Source organism: Strix aluco, chromosome 3 (genome assembly GCF_031877795.1).
Source record: "Strix aluco isolate bStrAlu1 chromosome 3, bStrAlu1.hap1, whole genome shotgun sequence".
Classification (NCBI taxonomy): Eukaryota; Metazoa; Chordata; class Aves; order Strigiformes; family Strigidae; genus Strix; species Strix aluco.
The window spans coordinates 7,277,158-7,303,626 of record NC_133933.1 but is presented as its reverse complement, the minus strand read 5'-3'; the positions used below and the strand labels follow the sequence as shown (position 1 = coordinate 7,303,626).

Here is a 26,469-nt window from a genome sequence, read left to right as displayed (position 1 = left end):
TCGAAACTGTCACACACCAAATATCAAAGAAAAGTTTCTAAAAAAAAAAAAAAAAAATAAAAGAAAAAGAAAATTAGGTCATCTTTTCTGTTTGTCAGAAAATTTTTAAAGGTAAAATTGAGTTTTGAGTGAAAAATTGAAACATTCTCTTTCCACAAATGCTTTAAAAATATATTACTTGTAAATGAACATCAGTATTGTAGTTTTCATTTGAATGAATTGCCATTTCATCTCAGATGTTAGAGTTATAGTCTGCCAACAGGAATATCCTAATTGCATCTAACTCTTGAAAAAACAGCTAGGCAGTCATCCAGTTGAAATAGAAAAGGGCTACCTGAATCCCTCTGCAGACTGATCTTCCCCATTTAGGAAAGTGTGTTTGCGTAGTCTTTTTGAGAGTCTGTTATTGGTGCTGATAATACATGGAGGAACAATTGAATTTGGCTTTTACAGTTACGTCAGAGGGACATCAACTTCTCGTATGTAGTAATTAGATTCAGGAGGGATCTGATGTTCTTAAAGCCATTATTAAAATGTCCTGTGTGCTGCAGCATATTAATGTCACCTTTTGAATCAAGCATTTGTGATTCACAGTACAAATTCAGGCTTTTTTGGTGTTACAGGATGGAGTGGGGGGGGGGGGGGTAGGGTTTTTGTTTGTTTTTGATGACCCATGAGAACATAGGAGTGGTATTACTAGGTCAAAATAAAGTCCAGTGTCCAAGACCATACAACTGAGAAAAAAATCCTAGCCTAAAGCAAAGGTACAGTTTTCTTCATCTTGGAGTCTCCCAAGCTGAAGTTGTTTTTGTTGTAATTAATAGTTCATGATTAATACTTTTCCTGTGGATTTTATCTATATTTTCCATTCTCTACACCACTCACTTTATAGGTATCTTATGTAGGCAATATTCATTTGCTGCTTTTTTTAAACTTCTTCCCTCTGTCTGTGGTCATGCTTGCCAGGTCAGTACATTCTCTGGTTGAATGTGCCAGTTTGTTTCTTATTGACACTTCCGTGTTGCCATATGTCTGTGTCTTAAGTAAACTTACTGAGATTTACATTAATGGAATTATTGGTTTAAATATGCACATGAATAAATTTCTAATTTCCATGAAGGATACACATTACGTTTTATTAAGTTACGTGTTCCCTTCTCAACAATTTTTGAAAGTCAGGGCAAATACCAAGTCTTACAAGTTTTCCAATATAACTTTCCCTAAAATATGATACTCTTTGGGGAAACATAGTAACGTGTTTTGGCTTCTAATATACCTGAAAGAAATGTTTAGTCACGTTACTTTCTGAAACAATGGATCCATATAGTAGTATCTTCTTCCAGCCTTTATCGAGCCTCCACTTCACAACGATCTTCAATAAACTACCAGTGAGGTTCAAGTATGCGTATCTTTGCCAAGTACAAAGCACACTAAAGTTCAGGAGAAGCAAGATAAGCATTTGATCATGTCATCTACTGCTTTTAGATAGGTACTGTCACTTAAGTATCTGTTTTGGACGCCCTTGCAGTACTGATGTGGTCTTCTCTATTTTACATAGTACGGGCTGTTGTGTTGTGTCTACTCCTGCTTTAAGACTTAGGGCACCACAAGGAAATGGCAAGCTTGTGGGCAGAAGAAACCTAGCTAATACACAGTTCCTTTCTTCTACCTGTCAGTATTTCTACAAACTACTGTGTCCTTGTTTATCAGAGGGGAAGAGCACATTGTGATGGATGAAACATAATATCCTGCGCTGTAGTAAAGTTTTGGTGTTTGTTTTCTTTGAAGGAATATCATTATCAATGTTACATATGTGAATGACTGATGGCTTCCCGTATTTTTACCTTTATTTAAAATATAGGGTAATTTTGGATTAGTTTTGTGACATGAGTATGAGTTCAGTTTGTTTGGTAAATTGAAAATCATCTGTCTGCTTCTGATGATCTGTCATTGACCAAATTTAGGATTTACCATGATGCTAAAATGCATTTTAATACCAAACTTGGCAAAGTTGCGTCCTTAATTACTGTATATTATTCCAAAGAAACCTGATCCTTAAAAGCAATGTTACAAGAATCCATCAGAGTTGAATATTATTTTGCATAGTTCACCTTCCAACTCTATATTAATATTTATAATGAACAGCAAAAATACTGTGGACGCGTTTAATGTATGAGTGTCCTGCTTTTAGAAGTGAACTTTACAGCTCATTAGTGCTCAGCTCTGAGTTACTACATCAGTATTTTAATAATTTGCTGATCTTGCATTTCGTGTTGCTGCCACTGAATTCCCAAAGGAATGTATTGGCAAACTGATTTATTAGGAAGGTTTTTTTTAAAAAAAAAAAGACTATCTCTTTCAGAAGCAGAAACTATCTAATGTCTTCCAGTCTTACAATATGCCGTATATTTTATATACCTGCACATTTGTTCTAATGTAATTAAGTGGCTGCTGACAACTGGATATCTAATTGAAATGTGTCACATGCAAATTTTGAAAGACTGAAGAAGCTGCAGCAGGGTGAGATTGTGCCAGTGGCGGATAAGTACCAAGCATTTAACAATGCCTGTTTTTTTTAGGTCTGCATGATTGTCATTTGCCCAGCTTCAGCTTTCTTATGCTGCTAGATTGTTAATGACTTTCTTATTTTTGGAATTCTAATTAAGACCATACTTGGCTTTCAGTTGCAGTAGTCTCTGTAATGGATATACTTTTTGTTTGTTATTAGTCAGAAAGAGGAGCAAATGGGTTCTTTAATAGAGAAGGGAGAACTTTCAGAGTAAGTCTCCTTTTTTCTCTTCCTCCTTCAGCTTTTCTTACCAGTTCATGGTTTTGAAATACTACTGGAGTGCTGGTTTCTGCAGAAAACCTTCCCTTCCTGATCCCCATCTTGCTGTGAGGGAAAACTCACACTAACATCTCTGTTAGTTCAGCAAGTTCAAGTGATACACATTTGTGATGGCCAGTGGCTCCCTTCTTCTTAAGACTTTGTCTCTTCCCTCTTTCAAAGGAGAGCAGAGGAACAATTGTCCATTTGTCTTTCCCTACCCAAATCCAAGGTTTATGAAGTCCCTCCTTTATGTGGGAGTCCTTAATTCCCACTTGCATCCAGGTATTGAAGCCATGTTTTGTGGGGCTTTCATTGTAGGTTCTAGTTATGGAGTCCCTTGTCAGTCTTGAAACCTCTTTCCATGTGCATAAAAATCTCTACATGGTGTTACTATTGAGGCATTTTTATTACTAATAGTGATTCTTGAGTTAAAATATTAGTATGTCTATGGAGAGCTGCCAGAGAGAAGCTAAAATGTATGCTTGTATTTATAGATTTATTCATGGAGATAAGGAGATGTGTGTAGGCAAGGTTTCTGCAGGAGTGCCAAAGCTATTGAGTTCTAGCTTATTTAACAGAATGTAATAATTTGTGCATTTGTGTTTGATGTATGGGGGTCTCTATATAAATATATATTTGTATTTTTCACAGTCTAAAGCACGAAAAGACTGTTTATAAATTTTTAAACAATTTTAGGTGGCAATTGACCCATCTTCCCCTCCTGCTGGTCTGGTTTTTGTCAACTTACAAGACTGAATGGATGCATAATATCCATATCTAAAACAGCAGGAATGTCTACGTAAACTTAAACCTTCAAGCCAAAGTTACCATGTGATCTGCCTCTACCCCCATCTGCTGTTCCCACCAGGGAAATGAGTGTCCATGATATATTGCAGTAACACATCAATATCATGAATCTCAGAGGTTAGGATTAGAGACTGTTGCTTGCGTGACAGGGTTTTTCAGGTACATTAAATATTGGACAGTAAAGGTTGTATTTTATAACTGTTAGGAAAAAATGCTGTCTGGTTGCCATTTTCTTTTTTTAATGTAGTGTTCTGGAGGAAAGGCTCTCATTGGTATTGTCAATAAGGGTTATATATTCCTTCTTTTTATTTCTGAAGATAATATCCTCTGCTTATCAGAAATCTCTTTGTTTGACAGAGTATCATTCTGTTTGAGTGAACTCAAGGCTCCTGTCAACTGGAGGAGTTAACAGGCTGCTCTTTGCTTTGCATACTTGTAAGAATGGCATGAAAATCAAAGAGCAGAAAATATTTCTCAAATTCTTCAGAAACAGTATGTGAATGTTTTTGAAAATGCACGGAATTCAAAACATTTGTTGCAAGCTTATCTAAAACTGTTTTTAAATATTTCAGATTTTTCAAAACTTGAAAATAATCTGTTCATTTTTTAGTGGAAGTCTTTTGCATCTCAGGGAAGAGAGACAAGAAATGTTCTGTATCTCAGTGAAGCCAGTTCCTGTTTCATCCATCCATACTGCTTGCAACCACCAAACATATTATGTATATGTTTGCTAGTAGAATAGAACAGACACCAGTTTTGTAATCCTTTAAATTCTTTTTAGACTCTGTTCTAGTACTACTTATTGTTTAGGAGTAATTCAGCTCTGTAATGATAAATGAAGAGGCATGAACTGTTCATGTAACCACCACTGACTGATCTTGCTGTCCTTTCCTTTTGCCTCCATACTCCTCTTTTGGGTGACTGCCAGGGAAGCATCTCTATCTTCTTTTTAAATGGTCCATACATCTGGTGCTCTTGGTAAGTAATAGGTGGAAGAAATCCTCACAGGAAGTGCTGGCACAGATAATGGTGAGGGGATGAGTTTGAGGTGAAGCCGTTAATTTTAGGAGAGCATCCTTGGATTCTGGAAGGGATTCTGTCCAGGATCACTGACAGAGAAATGCAATTTTTGGCTAACTTTTAAGACGTTGTTGGTGCAAGTCGGGGGATTTTTATTCTTCCCCAATAGTATCAAGGATAATTAGGCGATTTCTGTGTATCAATGTAATTGCTAAATTATTTTTAAAAAATCTTGTCAGAGATGCAGAGTTCTCCCTCCTAAGGAAGAATACAAATAGAGAAATTAAACCAAGAACAAAGCAGTAAGGCAGCAGACTTTGCAGAGCACTTAGGGCAGCATTTTGACTGGGATCTTGGCTGTCTGGCTGCTCCAATTCTGGTTTGTAACCGTGCAGCTGTAGTGTTTTATTAAATGTAAAATTTATGTTAATCTCTTGGGATTACTTTGAAAGGGAAAAGGATGAGGAAGCAATAACTTTGAGGTACTTGGCTTGCAGGGCTAGCGAGCCGGTTGCCATGTAACTAGTGAGCTCCTGGAGTTTAGGAGCTGCTTTGGCAGCAGAAGTCAAAAGCTTGTTGCATCAGAGCTGGCCAGCCTGAAGCTCTGCTGGTTTTATGATTGGATTTTCTCATTTACTGGCATCAGTAACTGTATATTTAATTAATATAGAAGATTTAGGTAGTATGCTCACACTGAATGCAAAATTCTGGATATTTGGATGCTTCTAGTGCTCAGTTGTAAGTAGTGTAAAGCACTAGAGCTGTAAGTAACTGTAACTAAAAACTTTTAAGGCAATATTTAAAATGAGTTTGTTCTGAAACCTGCAATGCTTGTGCCAAAGCTTTGATTCTGCAGTGACCAAAATCCCAATCCATTCACAAGTTCAGTGACTGAGATTGATGTTTAGAAACTCTTGTGACCAAGAAGCGATCTAAAATCACGGGTTACATGTACTGGAGAGAGCAGGGTGTAACATATAGCAATGAACATGATGGTACAAATCTTGCTACAGGTGCTATCTCATTATTTTAGAAAGCTTAGGTTTGTCTGTATATGGATTCTTAATTCAGGTTCTTTCAGCCTCTAGGAGCTCCATGACCCTTAGTGAGCATAGTCTACGATAATATTTTAGGATTTATTTCTGTATTTGAAAATTTGTTCCAGTGAAGATATAAACTTGTTGATGTGTTCTGCCTGGACTGTAAGGATGTTTCTAGATATTAACTAGCAAATTTGGACTTCTTTTTTTTTAATAATCGAGAATATGTACTGTAGTTTTGTTTTTATACAATGGAAAAACATAATAGGAGTAACAAATTTCATGTGACAACATTTGGACAAACACCAAGAATGCATAAACAGTCTAAAAGCTTTTTTTTTTTTTTTTTTTGCCAGAAACTGTATATTTGGGCACAGAGTAAAATGAAAATTGTTTGCAACACTGATGTGCTTGTAAATAGCAAATGCCATGATGTGTATTAAAATAATACCTCTGGCAGAATTATAAGTATATAGAAAAACATTTAGAAAATAGTTTTTGAAATATAAATCCTAAACTAATGGCAGACCTTAACTTTTACTTCATAGTCTGGAATTTTGCTAGCCTTAGTAATGTATCTTTCCATAAATATTGAAAGAAAAATAAAGTAGTAATTTTTAGAATATGTCTGTGTGTAAACCTTATAATACTATTATACAAGCATGTGATTATAGCCTTCACCTTTATACAGTACAAATTACAGTAATTATGATATAATTTTAACATTCATATTCTTATCACCTATAACAGCCAGGAAGTACATACACAGGAAGCATATTTTGTCATATACGTTTCCAGCTCCCATTCCTAATTATATTCAGAGCATTCTGAAAGCCTGCAGGTTTATATACGTAGTACTTCCATATCAACTTTAGTTTGCCACTAGTACAGAAGTGATTTAAGAGGTAGATCCTTCGTGTGGCCTTTCTGCAGCACAAGACTTTTGGCTGCTGATATTTTTAAAAGAAATTTTAGGACTTTGCTCAGTATATCAGCCTACAAATGAACAGGAGAATTTGTTCCCATAAGTAAAGTGTGAAGAACATTGCTGCTAACCATACCATGGAGTTCAGTGCAAGTTTGATTACAGGGAAGTGTATTTATTCCATGTGGTCCCTCTGAATTCATAGTTGCTAACCAGGACTGAAGCATCTGAGACACAACAAACCCCCTGGCATATTTGCTTCGCATTTCCCATTCTTTTTCCAGTGGGAAAATGAATTCAATGTGCGAATTTCCTGTTATAAAACTGAATCTGAATGAGTTAGTCTTGTGAAAGCCCAGCTTTGGGATTAATTTCTGATAATTGTTGTTTTGGGTGCTAGATTTGTGCAGCAAAGTTTTATTGGCTTGGTACAGGTCATTCTGCAGAGATACAGCTTCTCTCTCTCTTTTCTCCTTCCTCTTCCTCCCTCCTGTGTTTTGGTTGATGATGAGACCTGGTTTTTTGGTGGTGGGTTGTGGGGTTTTTTTTTGTCTGTCTTGATCAGCTAATAAAAGCTGTGAGTTTTCAAATGGTCCTGTGGGAAAATACCATTAGCTTTATACATCTCTTCAGCATGAGACAAGATTAACCTGCAGGCAGACATCAAATGCCAAGTTTCATTGATTGTGCTGTGCAAAAGTCTTATATATTAGTAATGTAGAAATTGAAAAAAGAGGAATTTTGAGAGGGCCAAGTCCTTCATCTCATAATTCACGAACCATTTGTCAGAATAATTGCTTTGATTATTTGATAATTGGATTTTCAAGGCTCTTCTCAATTATCTAGTGAATTTGCATGGTATCAAAATATTCATGTTGTTTTATCAGTAAAATAGTTTTAGGTGGATAACAGCTATCTATGAGAGAGGAATGCCTCTGAGAAGAATTATTCCTGGACAAAGGTTTAGGTGCTCACTGAGTTTCAGCCATTTCTTAGCTGCTTCTGAGTGTCTGTAGGCTTGGGGATCACTTTAGGCTGCAACTCTTGTGTCTGCTTTCTTCCTGCTTAGTGGAAGATAGAGGGAAGGACTGGAGGTTTTGCTATTTATTTCTTTTAATGATTGCCTTGTTTTGGAGAGCTTTAAGACTTGTTCCCCATTAATCATTAGCTGTTATCGACAGTCTTGCTGTCTTCTAAGGGTTTTGTGAAGAACAACTTGTTCTCACTGGGTTGGTCAGGGATATGCTGCTAGATTAAGTAGACTTTTCAGGTAGAATCCTTTGGTTTCAGTTGATTTAGGATATGATGACCCAGCTCTAACACTAGTTGTTGTGAAAATACCCAGGTTAATTTTGAACAAATAGCATAGTAGCAAAAGCTGTCTGGTTCCAACTGTGCTGCTTCCTTACACATTTAGATGTTATTACTGACGCAACTGCAGAGGTGAAGCTGTTATGATAAACTTGATTTACTGCTTAATCTGGAGGATTATACCAAGCTTCCAACCACCGGGGGAGAATGAACAGGAAAATACAGGTTGCAGATTTTTCTAGTACAGTAAGAATATTTAGCTGTTTATTTTGGCATTGCTATATTAAGCAAATGAGTGACTTATTATCTAAATGGGATTGAGATACAGGTGACTGTTAACTGATGGAGGCCCCATTCAGATAAAACTGATGTAGTCTGCAAGAAAGAAGACCTCCTGAAAAACAGTTTTCCCCCTCTGTAATTAGCAACAGTTGTTAACATGCTTTAAGATACATTTATGGGTTATAGTTTATCCAGCTGCTCTTGAAGACTCAAAGACGATATGTATTTTATGCTGAGGCATTGACCTTGTCAGTCATACTTTTAGGATGTAAAGGTTAAATTGAAGCATGGTTCCTTGTCTCTGTAGGCCCCATTTGTGTTCCCTGTAGAGAGATCAGTGCCTTCATGTGGCATTTCAGAGCATCAGAGGTGAGTCTCCTGCCCTGAACTTCCCAATGGAGGATCCTACACAGCTGCCAGGGAGCAGCAAGATCAGAGCTGTTCCACAAGGGAAGACAAGCCGGGAGCTGAGGGTGGCTGCAGCACAGGTCGCAGGGGGGACCTTGGTGGCCAGGGCAAAGTTCAACAGTACCTGAGCAGGGCTGGGACGATGACAGTCACCACCCCAGTTGACACTCAGGGATCAGCTGGCAAGGTGAGCCGGCAAATCAGGTCAGGGTCCATCAGAGAGGCCAATTACTAGTGTACAACTGCAGTGTTCTGTTGTAAATATCCCCCTTTTTAATGTAAGTTAAGTCAGTTAAATGGTACATTTGCCTTAAAAAACCCCACCAAAATGAACATGATGTTTAGCATTGTTACAATCTACAAAAGACACTTTTTATCTAGGGGTCTTTTATAAATATTACTTCATCATGTTCCTGCTAATGAGCTTTCAGACTCGATATGGTGAAAATAATATTGTGTTTCTTAATTAAAAATGGGTTGACTTTGGAAGAAATGAAGAAAACAAATTTCTCAGACCTGTGCAGCTGATATTATAGTTTCTAAATGAGTTTCTAAAAGCCTTCGGTTTTGTATTCACAGTGACATCTTCCTGTAAGGAGCTCAGGATATTTTCTTGACTGCTGTAATGTAAATACATTAAAAAAAAAATCTGGAAGGGCCTTTTGCCATCTGTCTCTGCAACTCAGAACATACAGAAGGCTTCATCTTACAAGAGAGAATTGTCTATCTCACTACAGAGCCCAAAGCAAGAAAGCCCAAGCAGTAAATTTTATTAGACATCCCTGCATGACAAAAATCAATAAAATACAATCTCTTGTGGTTTAATATGAAAATAAACATAAAGAAGCAGTGGCTCTCAGGAAAAATATTGAGCTGCAGGTATAAAATTGAAAATGTCAAGAGGAGAAGACTGAAAGTGGAGGATGTTGTCCAGTTTACTGTAGGGCGTATTTCAGAACCAAAGCCAGGGATAATAGTGCAGAGAGCAAGCTGTCTGGCCACATCTGAAAACCAAAATTCGTTATGGAGCTGTTGGTGATGTGAGTGTGAATGAGATGAAAAAGCTTACTTTTCGTGGGTGCCAAACTTTGGGAGCCAGTGTTAAAACATGCCGTTAATTCATGGTTATCTTTAAATGGTTATCATGCTGTGAATGATAAAAAGAATCAAAGCTACAGTTCTGTTTGGCCAGTTTCTTCTATATTGAATCGATTATTTTCTGTCATACTTCGTTGTAGGTACTGCTGGGTATTAATGCTACTTTAATGATTTGTGTTGTGCGGTGCTGTCGGCAGTGTGGGCGCTCTGAGGCTGTTTGAGTATACACTCTGTATTTTCTATGAAATACTTCGAATTTCTTTCAAACTGCATCTGAACACTGCATGTCCTAGTCTTGTTATGTCTTTTTTGGAAAAAAATGCATCAAAGCTTTAGCAGTGTCTTAAATCCTTAAATTACTCATTGTACATTCAATTCTAACTCCAATTTTATTTTTATTTTTAAATCAGGGAATAAATAAGAATACCTTTACTTTTAAGTTCAGTTCAATTTTTGAATAGTACTGCTATTGTTAAAGTAATTGCAAACTACTGTATTGCAGGGTTTTGTTTACATACATAGAGTAGCATAATTTCCATTCTGATTGTTCCTGAAGGCTCTTATGTTCTATAACTCATTGTAAGGATGCTGTAAAAAAAAAAAAAAAAAAAAAGAAATAAAAATCCTGTGGTCTCTTAGCTTTCCCCTGCTTTCCTGGGTTACTAAAACTTGTGTAGGTGGAGCAGCATCACTCGTACACGGGCTCAGTGAGGTAGTGCTTGCCTTCTAGAAAGCATCTGACAGACAGGAATTGTGAAATTACTGACATGTAATCTAAACCCAAATACTTTCAATAGTTAAACACATCCCTGTTTTCTCCCCTGTCCTGAAAAATGATGTTGACTTCCAATACCATGGCATTTTAATCGAGTGTGTCGTTGAGTTTTGCACGTGGTATATACATGGGTCTTGCTTTCTAAGCATTTATCTTCAAGTGTTTGATCAAGAAATTTTATTATATTTGGAAACAAATATCTATTCTTACCCACCACTGTGACTCTAGGATCTCAAGAGCAGTACAAAATAGGGTATTGCTCGTGAAACTGTTAGTAACAGTGATCTTTCTGGTCTTCATAGTTGCTTTTTCTGTCCTTCAGATTCAAAATCCTTTGCCAAGCAAGCTCCTGAAAACGTATCTTTTATTGCATTTACCTAGTTATCTGTCATTTTAAGCTTTACCTAGTGACAACAGTGATAGTGGGAGGGAAATTCCAAATTTGTATGAGGCTTACAGCTAATTTTTAACTGTGTGGTAAAGCAGCTAGTTCTATAATGTCTGTAAGTGAAAATTTATGTATAACCTATGTGAGTATCAATCACTCTTACCGTTGAAGGAAGACTAAGTAGTTCCTTTTAAGCTTCCTATTTGTGTACTTTCACTGCGTTTTCTCTGGTTTTCTCATTTTAAATGATGCGAAGGCTAGTTAACTTCTTGTAATCAGTCCAGTTTGTTCTGAGAGTTGCTGCTTTATCTTGATAACAAATCAGACTTAGAGTGTCTTTGTTTGCAGGTGTACTTCTCTGTGACAGGTGTTCTTTAAGACCCTGAGATCTGCCGTTAATTTTGAGTAGTCAGAAAGGCATCCATCTAGTCAGCAGTAGAAATTATTGCTGCTCTTTGATGAGTTTTCATTATTAGCATTACTCAGAGGCAAGGGTGACTGAAATTTATGGCATCAGTTGGCCACACGAGACGGGGATGTTTCATAAATGCTGCCAGATGTCACTGAAATGAGCTTGTATGCAACAAGCAAATCTTTCTGGGAAGAGCCGTTAAAACTGCTATGGTGAATTCTCCTCTCTGAACCTATTTGTTGCTTAAGTCAAATGGTATTGTGACTTCTTGGTGTGCTGTCGAAGTGGCCTGATGGCCAACATGGCATCGGCAGGAATGCGGTGCAGAGTGGGGCAAGGCAGCCACAGTGAAGATGGTGTCTGCTGTGTGGCCCATCTTGTACTATTGCAGAGACACTTCCTTAACCTTGCTAGAAATCCCAGTGGGAAGATAATGAATCAAATCCCAAATCATTTTTGAAAGGAAAATAAACCCCACAGGAGCACCAGAAAATTCCTTTTTTACCTTCTTTTTGAGAAGTGGGATTTGAGCCATGTGTTGATGAAGATTGATTAATGTGTTGAGCTTTGAAGACATGACCTTGCAAACCCAGCAGTTGTTGCCATTTCTTTAAAGAAATAACCAAGCACCATGACCTGAGACTACATGAAAAAAATTAATGTTTAGTTTGCAAAATCATGAGCTAAAAGTGTAGAGAGTATGTCCTAAACTTGTCCATAGACTCTCTAGGTCAGCACGTACCCTTATTTTAGTCCATGATACTACATGATACTGATGTTTTTTCCCCCAGAGACTTCTATTTTGGGGCAAAGGATAGATGAACAAGGGAGCAAAATAGAGGTTGCGAGGACATGGTACATTACAATTTTTTCATGCTTATTTTCCATCTGTGAATCATATTTAATTATTTTTTATTTGTTTTTGACTGGTTTGCATGTAAGATAATGATATCCTTTGGGTTGGTCTATGCTGTTCCTGCACCATTTTATTCTGCCCTTCTACAGCCTGCATAGAGAACTTAATATATTTTCTTTGCCATTTGGGCAAGTTTTCGTCACTCTTTCCTTAGTTGGTAATCCTGAGCTATACAGGTAGTGGTTTATATTTAGAGAGATGCCCTTGCTTTATTAGTTTCCAGTTTTCATAAGAGAGATTAAAATCCTGAAGCTGCATAATTTTACAGAACTGTGAAAGGTTTGCATAAACTTTGATACATCCTATTGCTCATTTTTACGGTTATTCTGTATTTAAATGCTATCGTACTGCTTATAATGAACAAAACATTGAAGTAATTTGTCAAATATTATATTGACCATCGTTTATGACTCTATTTCGGTATGTTATTATTCCAGCTAGTCTAGAAATTGCTTTTAAGGAAAAGAAAAACACCTCTGTAATGCAAGTTAACTTCTTTGGCTGCAGTTAATTTGATTTTTCTCAATAGCAGGTGGCAGACTAAATGGAGTTCAAATAATGTGATAAACAGTGGCCTCCACATCTCACCATAGCTCCAAAAATGCATATTGAGTCTAGGTCAGCCTGCTTGTTTAAAGGAGAAACTGGGATATGAGAACTCTCAAACCTTTTTGATAACTACAGATGATTGATAGGCAAGTGGGCATGATTCAAAGGCAGTGAGGGACAGTTAGCAAAATGCAAAAGAGAAAGCTTTGGTATCCGATCCTACGTGGTAATTTTGCATTGTCAAAGGGAGGTTCACAGGAGGTGAATTTCTTTTTTGTGTTCTTAGCCCTCTTCAGTGACAGATGAGGTTGAAATGGTCTTTGGAGAAACAGTTATGCCTGTTTGAGGAAGGTACCTGGCAAGTGTGCCAGGAAGATCTTAAAAGTTCAAAGAGAGTTACCCAGAATTAGAGAGAGCAGAGCTGTGAGAACTTATGCATCCAGAGAAGACTCTTATGTGTTGGTGAATCCAGAGAAGATGATCTGTGGGGGTTAGTCACAGCATCCAGACTTTGAGGGGACTTGCAACAGAATTGTATATATTTATGGGAGGAGATGTAATCGCTTGTGTTTCTTGGCATGTCTTAGTGCCAGTGTTGCAGGGGAATGATGTAGAGGAGGTACCTATTTATATATGGGTGATGCTCCAGAGAGATAAGTAGGAAAAAGGCAAGGAATTGTAGCCAGTCTAAGTACAGTGGGGAAGCTGCAGAATTGCTTACCTGGCAGGTCAACCCTAGTAGGGTCTCCAACACACTCTGGTCTCAGTGGGGTGTGTTCTGGAGGGAATGCAGAAGACCTGGCTCACTGGGCTGCCTGCACTGGGGGCCAGGCAAAAAGCAACGTGCAAACCAGAAGTTGCTCCTGCCAGCCAGAAATGCAAAGGTTAAACCCATTCTGTGGGCAGGTAAACCTCTGGCACAGAGCAAAAAGGATGGAAAGCAGGAAGAAAAGAGTATTCTCATGTACATGGGGCAAAACAGCTTCCTCTCTGAGAAAAGGCTGTGATGTAAAAGGATGGGAAACCAAGTTGTGGCATAAATTGTATTCGGGAGATACCAGAAAAAAAAAAGCAACCCACAAAACTCCAGTACATCACTCTGCAATATGGTCTCTCTTGTATTTGTCAGAAGGGAGGTATTTGCTGACCGATTTATGTGGGATTTTTCAGAGTAGACTCCCTCAAGGAAGGAGGGAGGGAGGTGCTGGTTCCTTTATGCATGTTTGAGTGAGATCCAGGTGCTGCAGCCGCAAGGAGAGACAACAGCAGAAAGCTGAAGCCTGCAGCTCTCATGGAGGAGCTGAAAGACAGCAGGGGTGAGCCTAGAGCAGCTCCTCAGGTCTCAGAAACACTGCAAAGACCTGGGGAGCAGAGTCCACTCCCCTCAAAGCCGGAGAAAGGCTGACTGTGTTAGGCTGGTATCAGGGACCTTTTGGCAGGGACTGCTCTGCAGGGACCCTGTGTGCAGGAGGAAGGTTGCGTACAACTTTTTTCCAGTTCTCCTGGTCACTTGAGTTTTCTTTGGTTTAGGAGGTCAGTTACCCATGTTTATTATAATAAATTGTGGCTTTTGTTGCTGTTTAAAAGCTGTTCAGTCTTCTCCAAGGAGTTCACTACATTACAAGGTTGACATGGGTCCACCTCAGAGCTTTGGCTGATCCTTAGTTGCTTGGATATCCTGCCTCTGAGTATCAAATCCCTCTCCCCTTCTGGCAGTTACTAGGGAGAATGGTCTGGGAACAGGAAGTTTAATAGGCAAAGGGACAGTGGAGTAAGAAAAAGAATTAGGTAGGTCATGGACGGGGGACAAAAGCATAGCAATAAAATAGAGACAAGCTAGCAAGCTGGAAAGTGGAGGAGAACATGTTGGAAGAGATGGAAAAGTAGTAAAGAGAATATTAGAAATGAAAGAGGAAAAGTAGATGACAAACTGAATATCCAGAAAATAATCCCCTGGGTATTCCCTCTCCTCAGTTAGTTGATAATGGAAAATACTGTCTTTAATCTTCCTGTCCTCTGAGGAAATTGCTTACCTATAGCATACATATCAGGGAAGCACTGTAGGGTTTACATGATGGAGGACTACATTACCTTTTTTTTAAAGGGAGAATAAGTTTAGAGTTTTATTTGCTCATATTTGGGAAAACAATCATTTGAACTTTAAACAGTTTGAGCTGTATCACCTAAAAATGTGGCTTAGGTGGTTTTTAAGTTATTCTGTTGGTTTGTTCTTCAGTCAATGTTCAAATGATTTATCTTTGATCTCTATTTGATTTTTTTTTTTTTCAGAATTTATAAAGTAGCCTTTAATCCATTCGTTGTGTTAACTTCTTCCCTTTGCCTAAGGCTCTCTTATGAAATTGTGTAGAATAGGTGGTTTATTTCAGACAAAATACTAGTAAAAATATAGAAGTTAAGGGTTTTTTTTACCTTATAGTCAAGTCCCTAAATATTTAGTGCAAGTTCCTAGTTAAGAATACAGCTTTTGTCCAATTTTTAGCATCTGGGAGTCTTAGTACATCTTGAGAAGCTGAGGCTTAAGTTGCTTTGTTTAAACTTCAAAAACTAAAAGTAGGACATTTTTTTTTTTTTCTTTCATTACTCACTGCAAAATCAAGTCAGGTGCAGCCACACTGGCTGCAAAACCGTGCCACATTCTTCTCTTTGATTTTTCTCATCTGTGACAGAGATTTCTGGTACAAAGGATCAAAAGTCAGACATGCCCTTTGAAAAATGAGAAAATTCAGAGTTGTAAAAGTAACATGAGAGTTAAAGACGACTGACTTTTTAATTTAATAGTTAGCATTTCCTTAATTTTCTTTTTTCCCCTTTTCCCCTCCATTTAAATATATCAAAACATTGAAGTACAAAGAGAATTTGGGATGAAAGATTAAAGATGACTCAGCCTCCGTCAATGTCTGTCCTGTTTTTCTTCTTTAAAAAAAAAATCTTTTACCATATTGTAGGCACTAAAACATAGTTTTTACTCACTAGAAATAATGAGATGTTTCAATCCTGTAGATTTTTGCTTGATGTTGGAAAATGGCACTTTTTTTAATGTTTAGGGAGCATAACACGTCGAACAATTTCACACTTCAGAAGTGACAAGCCTACATGACTGTATTATGTGGTATTTTACTTTGGTCCACTATATATTGAAATATCATCTGCAAAGTACTGTACAAGACTTTTTATTAACATATTATGTTCCACTGTACCATAAAACCCCTGAACTGAATTAAATCCAGCAGGTCCCTCGCAAACTTCAATTAATGTCAGTGAAGAGTCTCCAACTGAATATACTAGAAATTAAAGGACGCCCTTCAAATGCTGATGGCTTTGTTTTCTAAAGGTCCTCAAATGAGACTGCACCTCGTCCCAGGCAGAGCCTTTGGTGGTATTGGAACCTTCATTTGGCACTCTCTTGGCTTCCAAAAGGCCATTATCCAAATTTGCGTCTCTTCCTGGGGCTCAGTATTTGAAGGCTATGAAGACACATAGTTTCACTTTAAAAGAGTATGCTTCCATATATATGTTGCTAGGTATATACTGTTCCCAGAAGTAGGTGAATCTTAAGGTCAAAGTAGTGGTATGTAAGATAAAACAGGTGACTAAAAAAAGCCACACTTACTGTTCTGACATCTACTCTTACCAGCATTAAAAACCTGCCAATAGCCTTGTTAAAACCAGTCTCCTGACTGAAATGTAAGAGAAGTATAGGAATCCATTAAGCTGTTCAAAATTTACTAGAATACTACTTGCTTGGTATGAAGCTCCTTCCCCTTGAGAACTGTCTTAACTTGATCATACTAATCTATACCAATACTATATCATGGTAGGTAAGTATTGTTCCTTACAGATAAGGTTGCTGAGTCACAGACAAATAACATGCCCCCAAATAATACAAGACCCAGAAATAAAACACAGTCTTTATTTATTATAAAGAAATTAGGGAGTAAATTGCAAATGACTGTTTTCCTCTCCCTAAGACTGCTACTGCCTAGCAACGATTGCCAGATAGGATAAACATCATTAACTGTAAAAAGTTTAATATCTAAAAGACATTAGGAGTGCTGATACTCAGTCTTGAGGTGTCTACGTACTATTTTAAAATATTAACTGGCTTTGCATTTTGGGTCTAAGATAGTCCCAGCCTTGCCCATGGTATGCGTATGCATGCGTGTGCACACTCGTATGCATATAATGGAATTTGTATTGCAGTGATGCTATAATTATGTATAGTAGGGAAATGCTTCTGCAGCCAAAGTAAAAATTAGAAATCTTGCACACTACATGCAGAAGCTTCTCAGGAAATAATTCGAGCTCACTCTTCCTGTCAGGCTGGGAAATATGCCTCTTAATTTCCCCTGACAGAAAACATATCACCTCATCAGCAGCCCTAAAAAATGACAAAACATCCCCACCGAAAAAGACTGACTGCCAAACACTTTCACTGCTGCTGCAGCAGGGGGGACAGGGAGAGGAGGGGTGTGCTTCAGAAATTTCAGGAAAATACAATAATTTACCTTGCTATCTGAGAGTCCCACTGTTACGCCTTGTATTGCCACAAAATATTAATCTCATAGTTAAGGTGTGACCCTTGAAGAATTAATTTGAGGCAGAGGGTACACAGACGTTTAATTCTAAAAGAATATTTTATACTCCTGAATCTGGATAGTGTGAAATTCTCTTATAGTGTTTGAGCCAAGACTAACATCTCGATGCAAAATCTACACCTGCAGATCTCTTACATATTTAAGTGACAGAACAAATGTGGCTCAGTCACATACTGTGCTGTGTGCATTAACCTGTAGCGATGGTAATCTCATCTGAAGTTACGGTGCAGTTTTTTAAAGGCGTTGTCGCACTACTAGTAACAAAATTTTAACTTATTGAAACACTTGCTACTGCAATTTGGCTTAAATTGAGTAAGGTATTTTAAATAAACCTCAAAATTCTCTTGAATCGTTGCATTTCTGAATCGCTCACAATTACATTCAGAGTTCGTATGTCAAATGATACATCAGGACAGAGGATCTTTATAGACAATTATTGTAACTTCTATCACTACTTCAGTATATTTATATTGCTGGGCTGGTTTTCTTTTTTTATAAACCAAAATCACAATGAGATGAAAACATTTTATCATGACTCTGCATATTTCTGGAACTCTTGCACCAACGTATTTTTCCCCATGCTAAAGGAGTAACTTCATAAGTCAGAGTGACAGACATCAATGGCGTATATGTATAAGCACACTACCTCTGCTAAATATACTAATACTGTATTTTTATATAAATATACTACAATGGACCAGCTTCCTGTTACAGTGAAATTAAGCAGGACTATGTAATTCACATTGCTGCATGAATGGTTCTAGTTCTCATGCTGCAAAGATAATTTTCAAGGTGCAAACTGGGTGGAAACTGGTGCTGTCATGTCTGCATTAAGTGTTTGGACAGCCTGAAACTCAAGCCTGGAGAGTTTTGAATGTCATCTTTTTTTTTTTTTTATTACTCATTTTGGTGGGGATTAGGCTCTTTGCGTGTAGTGAAGAAGAGCACATTGGAGTAATACAGGGTTTCCAAGAGTGATGACGAAACCTATAGCTGGAGGTTTTTGTGTCATATAGTTGGATGGTCATCTGTTGTGTGAAAGAAAGGTCTCCATTTTTTATTTGAGATGGACATCTGCCAATGATTTGGCTAAGAGGAGCCAGAGGACCCTTGGGAAAGAGTGGGACACAGAAATGTTCCAGCAGACCTGAGGTGGTGCACCTTCTACATCCAGCCCCGTAGAGATGGTGACTGCAGTAGATGATCAGTCCTTTTTAACGTAACCTCTGCAGGATGCAAAATCCTTCCAAGTTACATATGTGTATGTATAGGTATATTCTGTACACAGATATGTGTATTACAAACATAAGTAATGTATATATGTGTGCCAAGCGTAGTTCAGCACATTGGAGTTTTGATCTGGGTGGAGGTTTTTATTATTATATGTAGTTCTCTAAGTCCAAAGTATTCATATCCAGGTCTTGACCAGCAATAAAATTATGAGTTTCATTTCGGTTCGTGTTGTGACTTTGAACATTTCAAAGCCAAGTTTACTGGCTGAAGCCTTTCTCTTGTGTATGAAATTCATGACTGTAATAATGGACTTTCATTGGCTTGGTTTCAAAGCTTTGTGCATCGTAGTGATTTGGGAGTTAAGAAAGGTTAAAACCATGTGAGTATCTACTTCGGTTTGAATGAGTTTAGCAAAACTTAACTGGCTTTAGAAAATGCAACCATTTTTCTTCTAAGGTGCATCCAGAAAGCTAACAGATTCCCTAATCTTGCCTGTCCCAAAGTTTTGTGGAATCAGTCCCCAAATCCTTGTTAAAATTAAACTTTATTTAGATAAATAAATCATTCCTGATTTTAGCTGTAATAACTTGCTTTGACTCTACAGAGTATGTCTGAGGATGTTGTAGCAGTACATTTTTTATTTGTGCAAATTGTTTTTTAACAGACACTATTTTAAAATTCTATAATGAATGTATTTAGTAGCCAATAAGTATAAAACAATCTCCCTAGGGCCAGGAGGGGATTATGGTGGTAGTTGTTTTACCTTGCTTGTTTCTGGCAGTGACACGATGCAGCACTATTTAATAAAATATAATTTTTGCAGGGGTGGGATTTTGAAGTCCTTGAAAATATTAGCACTTATAATCCTGAATAGGTTAAGGAGTGAGTAATGCAGTGAAAATAAGTCCCAAGGATGTAATTATAGGATACTGTTTGGTTGTGTACTGCTTGTCCTGCCAATATGAAGAAGCAGGCACACCGAGAAGTGTTGGTTGGAGAAATTTGAGGGATATAATTGGGACGTGCTGGCAAGACTGATGCAGAGCAGCATTCTCTTCCGTCTCCTCTGGTGCCCCACATCACTTTATATTGCTCATTTGAAGATGTCTAGGCATTTCTTTTAAATTATCCAAGTTGGAGTTGAACCAGAGAATGGGAATAAATTATTTGTATTGCAGAATTCCTCTGTATTTTAAAGATGCTTACATTCAGTGTAATAATGAAGCTCCTCATTTAATTCAGTATATTTCTGCTCCTCATAACCAGCCATAAATTCTCGACAGTCCTGTATGTGCTGATATACTAGAAAATGATGCGTCTTGTTTATTATTTCAATATCATCAAATGGCCAGGGGAATTAATGTAGGAGGTATTTGTGCCTGCAAAACAACTCCAGCAATACCAATGTGAGTGAGGTTGCATATTTCTGTCTCATACAGTGAAAGCTAGGAAGAAATTCTTTTTGATGTGCCTTCAAGTGCAGACACAAACTATGTGGAGAGGACTTGCTGTCTTGTGCATCACTCCCAGCAGCAGTGGCTTAGCAGACCAAGGTCGTTGGTACTTGTTAGCAACTCTTGAGTCTTTTGTGTGTTTTCCAGATACAGCTGGCTGGAATTGGTTCAAGCATTTTATTAGATGCTGTATAAGAAAGGAGGACAGTTCCCTTGCTCTCTCCCTTACCAATGTAGCTTGCCACAGTTCCTACTGGAAAAGAAATGAGAAGATACCTTTGAACACCTCTGTGGGAGAACTCCTAAAAGGACAGATCTGAATAGCTGCTTTTAGGAGTTGTGCTGCTGTCTTATTTTCATTTTCAGTGTGATAAATAGAATTTTGCCTGCTCGTGGATTCTCTTCAGAAATTAAAGCTATCAGCTTCCAACGTGGACACGCATCTGAATGTGATTGAGCTACAGTTGAGTTACAGCTCAAGAAGTCCCACTTCCCATCATCTTAGCTGCCATCACAGCATACGCCCATGCTCTTAGCCTGTCCCCACTGTGAAAGAGGAAGTCGTAGTTCAAGGCACAACAAAAGGTCCCTCAGGTCCAGTTCAGGTGTCAGCTGGAATCCAGCAATGCCACCTTCCACAGCATAACTTCAGTGATAGTTCTTAGATCCAGTGATCTTCTGTTTACAATACAACATAAGGAAGGGCAAACAAATTACATGACAGTACAGCTGGAGACCACGGTTTTTAAGAGACTGAATGTAATCTTTCAAGATACATGAGATTCCTGAAGAGATCTTCTTAATCTGATGTGATAGCACCAACTCAGTTTGCAACTTTGTAATCTTTGTGGGCAAACAGTGGCAGTCTAATTCCTAAATTTGCTTTCTGTTGCTAATTTATAACAAAACGCGTTGTTATCTTAGCAGTACGACAGACCAGATCATGATAATGTCAGTAGAAATGTGCAATGTAATATTTGCTAATAGCATATCGTGTAGCTCATGAATATTTGGTATTTTCTTCTTCCCAGTTGCTTCGCAGTTTAAAAAGAATTTTCTCATTTGAGCTTGTCACTTTTGATGCCGATTCATCCTTTAATGTCTTCCAGCTTGCCACTTTAGAATTCCCTCCGAAGAAGCTCTTTGGAAACAAGGATGAACGAGTGATCGCAGAACGACGGAGTCACTTAGAGGTAACGCCAACTTTTTAACAGGCTTCTGCAGTGTATTTAGGTGGAGTACTCTCTGCTTGACCAACAGAAAACATTCACATTTGGTCAAAGTTAAATAGCCTGTTTGTAAGTATGAAGTTACTTGCTGCCTCATTTAACACAGGAGATGGCAGCAGTAGGTTGCAAAGTAACGAAACATGCCTTTAAAAAAATTAATCCTAGGATTAATCCTAGGAAAAATAGCATCTCTTTAGAGATATTCATAGGAGGTACATTTATTTAAGGGGGAAAGGTTGTGAGTGAGGTAAGTGTTCACTGTAGACAGATGGTCTCTGTGCAAGACAAGATTAAAAAAAATATTGCTACTTTAAATGCAATTTGTTAGCTGAAGATTTACTATTTTATCATACTTACTATATCCAAATATCTCATGACAGGACAAAAGTGATATTTAAGCATCTTTGAGCTTTATTTTGTAACCCAGCTTTCTGAGTGTATTTTTTCTTTCAATTAATTTTACAAATTAATTTTATTGTGGACAAGGTTACTGAGTTTATGAAGGTTTGGGGTTTTTTGCATGTTCTGCAGTCCCACATGGATGGCATAATTTTGACTCCTATCACACATTAGGTCTTTATATTTCTATGTTAATGCATGTGTTATTGCAGGCCAGGGGCAAGAGGTGGGGTTTTGGGAAAGAAGAGGTGTGAACAAAGACTAAACCATACACCCCGCAACTATGTTGTAGCCACATGGGGATTACTTGATCATGCAAGTCATTAAAAATTATACTCTTTGTAGAGCTGAAGTAGCATTAAGTAGAGCTTTAGAGAAATTAATATAAAAGTAGATTGCTTCCAACTGGAATCTTTTATTACATGTATTGAATTTTTCCTACATACTTCACCTTTTCTTCAACAAAACATCCTCCCACTGACTTTTGATGTTAGGCTGTCTTACATGTAGCACAAATTGTAATCTTTTTTTTATTTCATGTCCTCTCTAGAGGGCATAAAGACATGGCCACATTCCAGTCTAGAATTCAATTTGCATATTATTCTACCAGTAAGAAATTTAATCCCTTAATCTTTGTGACCTTTCATTGATGTACTAACAGATTCTATTGTAATATTTCTAAATGTTAAAACTGCTGTGTGTGCTTTGATCATGGTCATATAGTTCTTATAGCTCTCTATATAGTCAGTTTTTAGCTTAAAATTAAATTTTATCTATTTTAACTAAATTAAGTCATTAAAACATTACCTATATATTTTGCAAACATAATAATAGTAATATGTCCACTGTTCACATGAATGTGTTTTACCGCATGCTAGATAGCACACTTGACCATGCCACTTAATAATCCTGACAAATCACTCAGTGTTGGAGAAAGTGAAGATCCCCCGTGACTAAGGGAAGGTTAGATAAAGAGGACAAGGAGCCAAGCAAACGTTACCATCCTTGCGATGAGGAATTTAATGCAACAAGCTGATCAAAACCCCCTTATGTCTAGATTGCTAATCATGGTATTTTCACTATATATTTTGCAGTGGTTTGCTCTGGCTTTGCCAATGGCTGAAGAGTTTCAGCTAACATAGCTGCAGCCTCCGTGATTAAGAGAGAAACCACTTAAGTAGTGATGGTTTCCAAAGTCACGTAACGCTTTGAAGGCTCCAAGCACATCTTGAGTTATACTGGGAAAGTATTTGGCAGGCGGAGAAAGTGCGATAGTGGAAGATGGCACAGGCACCAGTTCTATTTAAAATACTGGCTGTTTCTGCCTTGTGGCTTTCAGTCTGGTATGAGCCTTGAGCACGCTGCAGTGGGCTAACCAGCAAGTAGTAAATGGATGGATTGCCTCTGTAAGGGACGTGGTTTCTTGGCCTTTTGACCATAGCGCATTTCTCACGTGGGAATTCAATCAGGTAAAAGGTGAGAGCGTTAGACCTTGGTAACAAGCAGAAACATGGCTTGTATTCAGTTGACTTTCACACCTGATCCTGTACCTTGATTTGCTGAAAACCCTTTGCAGTCTCTTTCAAGCCTCGCAGGTGATGTGTTGTTATAGCTGTAGTATGGTATAAAAGCTTATTTGATTGTTCCACATGGTTAGTCAAGAGCTAATGAGCTAATACAACATTTTTAGAAAAAGCAAAACACAGCTTCCAGGCCAACAAAAATGTATGTTCTTATCCAACGTCTGAACTTACTTTATTGACTAAAAATAGATGACAGCCTGACAAATATCAGTCCGATAAGTGTTATGAACAAAAATATTCTGTATTGGAAGATCATTAGTAGAGCTGTCATCCCAGTGGTGGATGACAAAGACATTTCTCTGCTCTTCCAGTTTTTACATTAGATATTTATACATCTTGAATAGGCTGTGACTTCAGTGTTGTTTTTCCTGAACTTTCTGGATTTAAGTGGGATAGTGCAGCTTTGGCTAGTCCAGTGCTTTCCATAGGTCATCGCTGAGCAACAGCAGTTTCTTTTTTTAATTTATATTTTTTGCTTTTTTAAGTATGCGCATAACAAATTAACATTCAAATGCCAATGTACACCTGTGTGAGGGATAAAACAACTTAAACTGTCATTCCAGTCAAACAGTCTGACTAGAATATTTGATGGAATTAGCAGTTGGTTACTGAAATGGCCTTTCGGGCTCTCTTCTTTACATCAAAATGAAATTGCAGCTCTTGATCTGATCTGGGAAAATGAAGCAGATAGATTGGGAGTCATTGTAGGAACAAAACTACTCATCCAGTTAACTAAATGTACAACAATCAGAGAGCTGGTTCTAGTGCAGATAGTGAAACTGTTATTTTATTTGACTCACTTTGGCTTTAGTCAGGGAAATTTTCCTTGCGTGTAATTATAAAAAGATTTGTCCAAAACATCCTTTGCGGAACAGTTTAGGAAGAATTTGGTTTTTCCTACACATCACCTTGGATTCTTGCCACAGTAGAAGTGCTGAGGACAGCAGAGGGGTTTGTGGTACCTTTCAAGACAGCTAGAATCAGGACGGGGGCTGGCTGTAGGGTTTGCTTTGTTTAAAGATTGTCATGTAGAGTTACCTTGTTTCAGCTTGAGATTAGAAGTGGGTGTATATCATCATAAGGGAGATGAAATTACTTGGAGTAAAAGACTCCAGAGAGGCCATAAATTATGAGGACTGTCATTTAAAAATCACACTAAACGCAAAGTTCATGTAAAACATCAAGTTCTTTTATTTATCCTAGCTGGTACAAATGCTTAATAACCAAAAGCTTCACACTACCTTGTTGGTAGGAAAGCATGTTTGTACTATTTTTGTGTGAGATGACCTGATGAGAAGTCTTTGATCTCTAGCGTAATATGTAGTTGCAATGTAAACACTTTTGCTTTGGTGTTTGTTGGTAATATAAAGTCTTTTGAGCAATACCTTACATTTCCATAGAGGTTTGGAAAAACAACATGCAAGTTTGCACAAAGGTTTTGCCTATGCATCTTAAGAGAAACACCTAAATTGTATTTAAAATTACCTATCCAAAATGCCCTATTGCAATCTATTAATTTGGTATTTCATCAGGGACCTGTTGCAGGGCAAAACTCTAAATTAATTGTTCCGCAGTCTAAAGACTGTAATTTCAGAGCCAACTTTGCTTGATTAAATCCGCCTTAAATGAAACAGCCAAGAGTTCTTTTGATTAAAGTTAATGAATAGAAGTTAGTGTATATCTATCCTTTCATGCAATTAGAAATCAGCAGATAAGAGTATAGGATCCTTTTTTAAAACGAAATCGGATGATGTGTATTCCTTTTTTTATTTTTTTATGCAAAAACTTTGTAAAGGAAACACATGTCACAAGAGATACGTGATTCGGTGAATGTATTTGTTCCTGGTTTAACTGCAAGATATTTTTTATTTCTCGGTGACTTGCTAGATCTGTGGGTGACAGTAAAAAGTTTTCCTGAAATCCCATCTTCTTTGAATACTGCATTTCTGTATCCTATCATTCCCATGATTATTTTTCTTCTTCTCTTAAACTCGTGCTTTATTGTAGTAATGAATATTATTAGCCTCATTTTCCCATTGTGCAGCCAGAAAAACTGGGCAGGAGTAACTGTCTAAGCTGACATAGCAGATTGAGTCATGTTTCTTGACTCCTTGGCCAGAAGCCCTGCAGTCACGGACCCACTAGGCTTTCTTTTCTGCTCTTGCTGTCACCAACGTGCTTAGGAAAAAACAATTGGTATGCTGACAAAATCCCGATAGGTTGTTGCTTAAAGGAAGACAAAGAATCCCCCAGGCCTCAGCCTGTCTCCGTGTCTCTGCTTCCTTTTTCCCATTCCCTATTCCCACTGCTGCGTTTCCTCAGGTTTGTTTGTGGACAGCAAAGGGGAACAAGCAAAATCCCCGATTGGGGATGCACCGTCAGACAGCTCTACAGTTGGTAGGAGTCATGTGTTTCCTTTTGCTGCTACTTGCAGAGCTTGGGGAATGAAAGAAAGTCAACCTGTAACAGTATGGTAAGGCGAGCCTACGTCAAGTTTTGTAGGAGCACATACATCTTCCTGGCATTGTCTCTGCTCCTCTTTTTTCTTGGTACTTCGAACCTCTTAAAAAGACAAGCTCAATTTATTTAAAATTAATAATACAATTGTCCTTAACCTCCTCACTTCCTCATGTCTGCTGATGAGGTTTTCAATGATAGGTGTTAATGCAAGAGGCAGAAATAAATCTTGTATGAACTGCATAATTCAATTTTGCCCTCAAGTCTGTAGAATGGCTGGGGAAAGCATCGTAGACACTGAACTGACTGAAATACTGCTGTTCCCTACAGTCAAAATGGAGCTTCCAGAATAAGATTCTTTAACTTAGAAGCCAAATGCTTTGTTTTGGTTTTAGTTTGTATTTTCAGCCAAGGTCCTTTGGAGGTGATAATTTCTAGGGCTTTGGAGGTAATAATTTCTAGGGGGGTTTTTAGTATAGGGCCCTAAAGCTAGCCACTCTGACTTTCCCCTTTCAAAGTGAGATACTGCTGGTTTTGCATGGCTCCAAGAATCTGGTTCATAAGGAAAACCCGAAATAATGACAGTAGCACCTTTTCCTTGAGCTTGAATTCATTCTTGTTATTTTAATATATTATTAGTTTCATAACTAACACCTTGGTGGCAACCAGCAAAAGAAACATCTGAGAAGAATTAAAAATCTCCAAATACTGGTCGACAAATTTGGGCAAGCAGAATG

General features: G+C 37.8%; 1 protein-coding gene across 4 annotated transcripts in view; it reads left to right on the top strand.

Annotated features, from left to right (window-relative positions):
* The window catches only part of KIF16B (kinesin family member 16B), a 142,292-nt gene that overhangs the window by 104,161 nt on the left and 11,662 nt on the right, over window positions 1-26,469 (top strand). For all 4 annotated transcript variants that reach the window (XM_074817250.1, XM_074817248.1, XM_074817247.1 and 1 more), the window contains one exon: window positions 21,174-21,257. In XM_074817250.1, the coding sequence (XP_074673351.1) occupies window positions 21,174-21,257 (84 nt within the window). The remainder of the gene's footprint in view (window positions 1-21,173; window positions 21,258-26,469) is intronic.